This window comes from Helobdella robusta (genome assembly GCF_000326865.2).
Source record: "Helobdella robusta unplaced genomic scaffold HELROscaffold_96, whole genome shotgun sequence".
Lineage (NCBI taxonomy): Eukaryota > Metazoa > Annelida > Clitellata > Rhynchobdellida > Glossiphoniidae > Helobdella > Helobdella robusta.
In genome coordinates this window covers 201,232-211,224 of record NW_008705547.1, presented here as the reverse complement: position 1 = coordinate 211,224, position 9,993 = coordinate 201,232, and the positions used below count along the sequence as shown (strand labels likewise).

Below are 9,993 nucleotides of genomic sequence, written 5' to 3'. Positions count from 1 at the left end.
CGCCTTTGTTTAACGTAATAATAATATTAAGAATATTGCTCCCGGACCTCCTCTACATTCGACACTGGCCTTATCAATAATGCCAATTATATCTTATATTTTTGTTTAAATTCTTTTGTTTGTTTGATCTTTATGTATGAACAGAACATATTAACATATATTCATATACATTGTTTGTGTGTTGAAATTTTATAGTTAATTTTGTGTCGCGGGCATAGGGACATTTTGTCTTCGCCCATGTTTTTTCTCATAATAATAATAATAATAATTCTGTTCTGATAGCTTTTCAGGTCCAGTTGAAGTCCTATACAGAAGCGGCTAAAATTGGCACGGACTATTTCACCGAATGGTTTCTTCAACTTTTAGTAGTGGTTGTATGTATAGCACCTTATGCCTTAGGTAAGAGGTTTTTTTCAGTTCACTTAGTTCTTCTGACACCGATTCTGTCGTCTCCTTCCAGTTTAAACCTCTGGCAGTAATAGCTTTTTAAGAATTTTTAGCTTCCGTGTCTGCTTTTTTGTTGTTTCAATACCATATTTGTTGCTGTTGTTGTTGATGATGTTGTTGTTGTTGTTGATGATGATGTTGTTGTTGCTCTGTTGTTGTTGATGTTGCTGTGGTTGATGTTGATGCTTTGTTGTTGATGATGTTGTTGTTGATGATGATGTTGTTGCTTTGTTGTTGATGATGTTGATGTTGTTGTTGATGATGTTGGTGTTGTTGATGTTCTTGCTGTTATTATTGTTAATGTTGTTGTTGTTGTTGTGGTCAATGTTTCAAATTATTATTTTTAAATTATAATTATAAACAATGTTTATCATGTCTATTATTGTCATACTAAGTAAATTAATGATAAAAATAATATTAACAATAATAATAATAACAATAATAACAATAATAATAATAACAATAATAACAATAATAATAATAACAATAATAATAATAATAATAATAATAATAATAATAATAATAATAATTTTATTACTTCTGATTATTTCTTCAATATTCAACTTATCCTGTTCATCAGCTATAAAAAATTATTATTATTTATTTTATTATTATTGTTATTATTATTATTATTAGTAGTAGTAGTAGTAGTAGTAGTAGTAGTACTTCATTTTCAGCATCATCACCATCATTATCACCATCATCATCATTATCATCATCACAATCATAAACATCATCATTACCATCATCATTATTATCATCATCATCACAATCATAAACACCATCATTACCAACATCATCATCATCATCATTGCCATCACCATCATCATCATTACCATCATCATCAGCACCGTCATCATCAATGACTAACTTTTTGGACCGTGCGTGAAAATGAGCAGCTTGTCTGAGCTCTTGTCATAGTCCGTCAGTGTCATCCTTAGGGACTGCGGTGAATCAAAACAGCAGAACATTATATAGGGATGGACCGGATTTGAATTTTTCAAAAAATTTAACCCGATTTACAAACACCATTCATCCATTCTTTTCCTGATTTTGGAAAATCTCTAAATGGAAAACGTTGAGAAGAATGTACAATATAGTGCTGAGAAGAATGTACAATATAGTGCTGAGAAGAATGTACAATATAGTGCTGAGAAGAATGTACAATATAACATGACAGGCAACAAAACAATAATTTCTGGCGCGATAAATGATTTATTCATCCAGTCGTTTACATACTCTAACGTATGAGTCCAAAAAATCCAATCGGATCTCAGCAAATTTTCCAGAAAGTTTTTTAAAATAGGACAAAAAGTTACCGAAATCGCGCACACACACACACACAAACACACACCACACATACTCACATACACACACCACACACACACGCACGAACTCACACCACACACCACACATACACAACACACACACGCACCACACACACACTCACACATACTAACATACATACACACACACACACACATACCATTGATATGTCTGTTGGGGTAATACTTTGGATTATGACGTCATCCCTTAGGTTGTAACCCCCTATCGACCCGTCCACCATGTAGTCCGTGCTGGCCATCAGCTATAATAATAATAATAATAATAATAATTATAATAATAATAATTATAATAATAATAATAATAATGGTAATAATAATAATGGTAATAATAATAATAATAATAATGGTAATAATAGCAACAATAATAATAATGAAAGAAAGAAATAATTTTGTCTATTAATTTGTTTATTATATTTTTATCCAGTCTTCTTTTGTTCTGTCAATCACTCATCAAAGGAGTTGCTCATTCACTAAGTAAATAATTCATTCGTTTGTGCATTTTGTCATTCGTTCATTCGATCAGTCAGTCATTCATTCAATCATACATTCATGCATTCATTCATTCATTCATTCATTCAATAATTTAATATGGAGCAATGCGCCCAGCTATTTAATTGAACGAATTTTCATCATCCAAAATAGGTTCGTTGAGAATATATTTAACTTAACATTCAGATCCCATGTAAGTCATCCTTCCCAGTTTAATGGCTTCAACTATTAAACAATTGCATGCAGTCGCATTGCAATTGTTTAATTGTTTAAACAATTGCAACAATTTTGATCTTTAAGTGTATTAACAGTTTATCGCCACTTTATTTTACAAACTGGGGATCTTTCTGCATTCGAACCTGGACACCGCATCATTTCAGTTAATCATTCATCCATTCAGTCATTCATTCATCCATTCATTCATTCATTCATTCATTCATTCATTCATTCATTCATTCATTCATTCACTCACATCTGGCCAGGGTTTAAAGACTGTAATATTGCATATGAGAATGTTCTCTTCCCTATCGTACGTACTATAACAGAAGAGCGCTTTTGCTGGATGGACGGACGAATGGATGAAAAAATGAATGGATGAATGAATGAATGGATGGATGGATGAATGAATAAATGAATGAATGAATACATGAATGAATGAATGAACGAACAAACGAATGAATGAATGAATGAATAAAGGAATGAATGAATGAATGGATGAATGAATGAATGAACGAACAAACGAATGAATAAATGAATGAATGAATGAATAAATGTATGAATGAACGAACAAACGAATGAATGAATGAACGAACGAATGAATGAATGAATGAATGGATGAATGGAATGAACGAATAAACGAATGAATGAACGAACAAATGAATGAATGAATGAATGAATGAATGAATGAATGAATGAATGAATGAATGAATGAATGTATAACTGAATGAAAGATTGAAAAAAACAATTCTGACAGCAACAAAAGAGCTTGTAAGAGCGACTGAATGAAAGTTATTAAATATGTGCTAATAAAAAATGTTGAACTGGTTAGAATGGATAGTACTAATTTGTTGCTAACACCAACACTACCACCACACTACTACCACCAGCTTCACCATCATCATCACTATCATTACCATCATCATCATCATCACTGCTACCTCCACCACCATCATCATCACCATCATCACCTCCACCACCATCATCATCACCACCCCCACGACCATCATCACTACCACCTCCACCATCATCATCACCACCACTTCAACCACTGCCACCTCAACCACCACCACTTCAACCACCACCACCAACACCACCCTACTTATTTTGTAGACATGGAGGTCACTAGCTTTGCAGCGTATCATCTTCTCGTGGTTGTCGCACTGGTAGTTGATGCTCTTGGAGCAGACCTTCGTCTGCAGGTAACATGCCTCCCTCAACACAATGGCTGGATAGATGGGTGGGTGGATGGATGGATTGATAAATGGATGGGTGGGTGAATGGGTGGATGGATTGTTGGATGGGTGAATAGAAAGATTGTTAGATGGATGGATGGATGAGTGGGTGGATGGATTGATAAATGGACGGATGGGTGGGTGGATGGGTGGATTGATGGACGGATGGATTGTTGGATGGGTGAATAGAAAGATTGTTAGATGGATGGATTGATGGATGGCTGGATGGATAGAAGGATGGATGGATGAATTGTTGGATAAATGGATCGATGGGTGGCTGGGTAAACGAATAAATGAAGGAATGAATAAATGAACAATTGAACTGAATGATTGATAGATGGGTGATTGAGCGATGGAATAAGTTAAAGTTGGCTGGTTGGTATAGCGAAACATAATAACAACGAAATAAAAAATAAAACATCATCATCATCACCAACAAAAATATGATCAACATCACTATCATCATCATCATTGAAACATCATTATCATCACCAACAAAACATCATCACCATCATAACCTCCACTGATGACCTTGTAGCTCATCATCATCATCATCAACATCATCATCATCATTTTGATGAGATGGTGATGCGAGCCTATATCTAGGTGATCACGATGATGATGATGATGACAATAGTGATGATGACACTCATGATAACAATGAAGATAATCACGGATTATGCTGATGATGATAAGAGTAATAATAATAATCATTCGACGATGAAAATTATGACAATCATAAATTAATTATATTATAACTATAAATAAATAAAATAAATAAATAAAAACCTTCTCTTCTTCTCACTTGCATGACCAATGAAGCAATACCTCTAACAACAACAACAACAACAACAAATAATGATGATAATTGTTGTTGTTGTTATAGCTATTCATTGTTGTTGTTATTAATATTATTGTTATTATTATGGATGATGACGTTTATGTTAAATTCGAAACAAATTATGTAGCGGTGAGTTATTATTTAGCTTAACACTTTCTAAACATTTTGATTGGGAATCATCTAACTAATCGTTCGATATATAATACTACTACAACTACTGCTGCTACAGTTACTACTGCTACTACTACTTAATTTCAACTACTTCTGCAACAACAAATAATAACAATAGTATTTTGTTGCTGTTGTTGTTGACGATGGTGATGATGATGATGATACTAATGTTTGAAAAAATACCAAATCAAATTTTAGTCAAATCTTTCTTAATATTTCTGACAAATTTCAATTTTTTAATAAGTAACAAAAAAAAATTGCCAAAAGTCGTATTAAAAATTATAGAGCGTGCGATCAATGGTAGCCGAAACTGGACAAATGAAGTGACGAACTGGCCACCAGCTCATCACAGAGTTCATTCCTCAGCAGAAATTCATTGAAATCCCAGTTCACCTTGCCTTTATTGATAGCAGGCCATCTCAGGTAGCCAGCCTCAAGTTTGAAAACTAGAAATCTGAAACTCGATCTCGTAAAACTTTTCTCCAGGCTTGCCTGGTGCCAATAATGGTAGAAGGGCTTGAAAGATTTAAAGGTAACCACCCAGTGTCTCCAAATTGTGCTCAAATCGAAGTTCTGCCTGAACACCACCAGCAGAAATGTTTTATTTTTCATTTCCTCGTACCTTGAACCGTTTAGCATGCAATCGATTTGAACTTCGAAAGGGTTGTGCAGGTCTATATCGGCTGTGCGAATACTTTCCGAGCATCGGAATAGTTCTCGATATCCGGAGCGTCTATTCAGGTAAGTATTTATATTTATGCCGACGGGATTTTCGCATTGTGGATATGTTTTGAAATCGAAATTGTAGCACGGTTCATTTCGGTCTGCGAGATCACGACAGTTGGCAACGCGAATCGTGTAGACGCCGATTAGGAATAAGCAGAATATTCTAGATTGAAGTATGATAATGACTTCTTCAATAGATATTGAACTCTCAGTTGTTTTCAGGTGGGCATTCGTGAAACGTACAAATTCTGAAATGGAAGATTTTTCGATTTCTAAAAAATAAAATTCGTACCTATGTTCTATCGACCTTGGTGGAGACAGAGCCTTCTCAAAACGGTTTAAAAACTTGTATCTTTTATCGGATATATCAAATAAATAAATTTTAAACCGATAAATACTCGATTGATGTTTGGTATCTGCCGGACCGATGACGATAGTAACATAAGCAAAATCGTCATTCATAATAATCGGAATTTTTACCGTCGGTTTTTTAGCCAAAAACGAATATTGGACGATTTCGTCACATTTGGGATGGTAATCGTTGTGCAGAGCGACATCTAGCTCTAGAAAATAATCTTTTTTCTGTGAGAACTTACATAGATCCGTTTTATTTGGAACGATTTTGAAGCAATGCTCTTTCGATTTTAAGGAATTGGATGAGTGAAAATGTAAAAATAATATTATAAGCAGTTGCCATCTAACGAAGACAGATATCTTCGTGGTATCTAAGAACATTTTTCTCACTCTTTCTCTTTCAGAGACTGTCATCCAGTTTTTTAAATTAAATTTAAATAAAATTTAAAAAAAACCAACGAACTACCAAAAAATAAATTGACCGACATTGTTTGTTGTCGTAAATTCAAAAACTCGCACGACGTAAACACGAAAAATAGGGATGTACAATATTTTTTATTACTCAAGTTGTACGTCAAATAAATAAAGATCGTTTTTATAACAAATTATATGTTTTTTTATAATCCTTTTTTTATAAGGTTTAATACATTATTTGACTTATAAGAACATTAATTATTTTATTCAGTATAGACTCATAAGTTTATTTAATTTATTGTTTTAAAAATGTCTTAGTTTTGAGAAGGCACGGGGATGTTTCGTCTTCGCCTTTGTTTAACGTAATAATTACAATAACGCACAACAATAACCGAAGTAATAATTATAACACTGACAATAATGGCCATCAACTTTATCGATTAAAGTTAATAATAATAATATATTAATAATAGTTATTTAATTAAAAAATAATGATGATGTGTCATTTTTAAGTGTCATTTTAAAGGATTAAGAGGTCATAGATGCAAGGTCTTCAAGAAGACAGGAAATCCAACAAAGCAAAGATTCTTCAGCAGTGGGGTGGTAAACGCCTGGAACGAGCTGAGCGATGCGATAAAACTCTCTAAGTGGATTCATACAACAAATTTAAAATCAAGCTAGGAGAGCTAGGATACTAAAAAAAGACATTTATTTTGTAGTGGTTTTTGTTAAATTTCTTGTCACGAAGATCGTTTAATTAATTAATATAATATTGAAAGACATTAAAAGAAGAGAAATAAACTTAGCAACGTTCTTGACTTGTTTATTATCAACCGGAACAACAAAAAAGGAAAGGGTGAAGTTACATACAAAGCAAAGAACATTTGCTCCAAAGAAAATAAACGTATATCATAAATCATAATGTTTTAAAATAAAACATAAAACTTAACAGTTCTTACACAGATGCTAGTATACTGAAGCACTTTAAACTTTGTTATATCATGCTATGCTAAATAGTGGTTTGTGTAAATTATAAGAAATTTAGACTTCAATACAAGTAACGGTGTGTGTGTGTGAGTGTTTATGTGTGTGTGTGTGAGTGTTTATGTGTGTGTGTGTAAGTGTTTATGTGTGTGTTTGTGTGTGTGCGTGTGTTTGCGTACGTGACGCAAATCTAAAATAAATATAACGACAAATTTGGCCATAAAATCACCTGCCAGAACAAACAACAACAACAACAAAACCATGACACAAACATTGAACAAGAGCAAGATCTAACTAAATGATGAAACGTCGACACTCTTGAGATATTCATGGTCTCCAGCGTCTCGCTATGGTGATTAAAAACCCTACAACTGTACATCCTTAAAATTTCTTCACTTCGGAAAAAATTCAAAACATAGACAAGATCAAATATGACGCGTTTTGGGTTTTTCTGGAATGTCTTATTGACGTTGTTGGGCATTGTCCAAACCGATTCTACAGGCGGATCGCCGATGCCGAAGCTTCGAATTTTTAATTTGTTAGGTTCGTGAAAGTTGTGAGTGAATACTATAATCCGAGCCGGTACATTAACGCCGGTTATCAAACCAGATTCGGTATTCGGTGTCGGTGCACCATCCTAATGGTGTAGTTACTGTCATTGGCGTCTTTGTTAGGGATATTGTCGTCGGGTATTAGGTCGGTATATCGGAATCGTGTTTGCAGGTGTATCGATGGATTTGTAGCTTGAGAAAATTTTAATTTTAAATTTAAAATTAATTTTAATTTAAATATGAGTACTTAATTTAAAAAAAAATTAAGTTGCAAATATAATTATAATTATTATTATTTACTGGACCAAGAATTTATGTGGTTCATTATGACTGAAATTATTTTATTATCAAATTTGTTGAAATATTAAATAAAGTCATAAAATATTTTATTATTATTAAAAAAACGAATAGAATGTTTCGAAAGATATGTTTATTATGTTCAAATAAAATAACATTCATAAAATAATAATTATTATTTTGACGCAATGAATTAACCAATTGACATTTATTTTATATCGGCTTTGTTGCCAGTTATTTCTATTGTTTAATCCTACAACAAAGCACATTTTCAATAGCAGTGAAGATGGCGTCATGTGTAAGGAGCCTGGTGGTTCTGCATCGTAGTAACCGGGTTTGAATGCGTAATGATCCTCGCCTATCACGTGCGATCAGAGCCGATCCTGGACCTTTTCATCCCAGCCTCAAATTTTATCTCTAAATATTCCATAGTGTCAAAATGGGAGGAAAGATATCCGAATCCGGCCCTTCAAAAAATTTCGACTCCGAATTCGGTTCATCAAGAAATTCCAAATTTTGACTCTAAATCCTGCCTTTTCGATTTTAGGTTCCGACTCCCTAAAACATTTTTCAGCTTTTGCATCATAAATTTGGCTACCCATTTTGCCCACCCCCCCGTTAGGATCGGCCCTGCATGCAAATGTGTGCGATGCCGTGGGTTCAGACATATTTACTTGTGCTACGGTTGCGTTTGAAACAGGTCAGCATGCAATTACAACGCTTAACCTTGGCACTTCTACTTCATCCTCTACCTACTAACATGCTGACGGCAAAGATTAAAATTAAATTAGTAAATTATTCAAAACGGTTATTATTATTATTAAAAATATTATCATTTGTAAAAATTACGTCAAAAATATTTTAATAATATATTGAATTCAATAATATCATTCAATAATACTAAACTTTTTGTGGTGGTAGTAGTCGTTGTTGTCGTAGTAGTAGTGGTAGTTGTGGTGGTAGTAGTAGTAGTAGTAGTGGTAGTAGTAGTAGTAGTGGTAGTAGTTGTTGTGGTAGTAGTAATAGTAGTAGTAGTGGTAGTAGTAGTAATAGTAGTAGTAGTGGTGTTAGTAGTAGTAGTGGTTGTGGTATCTATAAAAGGCCTATTGGTAGTAACATTAGATCTCTTAGCATCTGTATTAGATATACTGGTATCTGTATTTGATATACTGGCATCTGTATTATTAATAGATATACTGGTATCATCAAATGGTATCATATTAGATATATTAGCATAAGAATGTATGTATATGTGTATGTATATGTGTATGTATATATGTATATGAAACTGACAATTATATATATGACAATTATATATATATGAAACTGACAATTATATATCATATTTGAAAAGGTGGCTGTGCCCGATAAGTCTCAAAGACTCCTCACAGCCATCCCGTGCCCTTGATTTTTTCATCAAATTTTGTGGCCAAATAAAATATTGTTATTGTTGTTATTGTTAAGTACCAACAGGAGCGATAGTATCAGTGTAAGTATCAGATATAATATCATCTGTAATGTCGATATTGAGAGTGCTGATGGTGTAGCTATTAGCTGATATTGTAGTCGTCGTCGCTGTGGTTACAAATTTTGTTGTTGTTGTTTTTGTTGTTGTTGGTGGCGTTGATACAGATGTTGTTGTTGTTATTGTTGGTGTTGATACAGATAATGTTGTTGTTGGTGCTGGTGGTTAGGGTTAGGGTTAGGGTTGATGTTGTTACAGATGTTGTCGTTGTTGTTGTTTTTGTTGTTGTTGTTGGTATTGTTGTTAATACAGATGTTGTCGTTGTTGATACGGATGTTGTTATTATTATTGTTGTTGTTGCTGTTGTTTGTGTTGATACAGATGCTGTTGTTGATGATACAGATGTTGTTGTTATTGTTGTTGTAGTCATTGTAGTTGCTGGTACAGATGTTGTCGT

General features: G+C 33.4%; 3 protein-coding genes across 3 annotated transcripts in view; 1 reads left to right on the top strand and 2 right to left on the bottom strand.

The window, feature by feature from the left end:
* The window catches only part of HELRODRAFT_182976 (hypothetical protein), a gene marked incomplete at both ends in the record, with an annotated part of 25,816 nt that extends 23,784 nt beyond the window's left edge, over positions 1-2,032 (bottom strand). The window contains 3 exons of the mRNA XM_009033695.1: positions 986-1,027; positions 1,319-1,391; positions 1,934-2,032. Of these exons, the coding sequence (XP_009031943.1) occupies positions 986-1,027; positions 1,319-1,391; positions 1,934-2,032 (214 nt within the window). The remainder of the gene's footprint in view (positions 1-985; positions 1,028-1,318; positions 1,392-1,933) is intronic.
* A 3,007-nt stretch (positions 2,033-5,039) lies between these two features.
* HELRODRAFT_182975 (hypothetical protein) lies at positions 5,040-6,313 on the bottom strand (the record flags this gene model as incomplete). The annotated part of the gene is made up of 2 exons (XM_009033694.1): positions 5,040-6,106; positions 6,289-6,313. The coding sequence occupies 2 exons, from the start codon at positions 6,311-6,313 to the stop codon at positions 5,040-5,042; spliced, it is 1,092 nt and encodes a 363-aa protein (XP_009031942.1).
* Positions 6,314-7,654: 1,341 nt separating this feature from the next.
* HELRODRAFT_182974 (hypothetical protein) lies at positions 7,655-9,479 on the top strand (the record flags this gene model as incomplete). Its single annotated transcript, XM_009033693.1, has 3 exons — positions 7,655-7,766; positions 8,447-8,688; positions 9,426-9,479. 3 exons carry the CDS (start codon positions 7,655-7,657, stop codon positions 9,477-9,479), a joined length of 408 nt encoding a protein of 135 aa, XP_009031941.1.
* Positions 9,480-9,993: the final 514 nt, after the last annotated feature.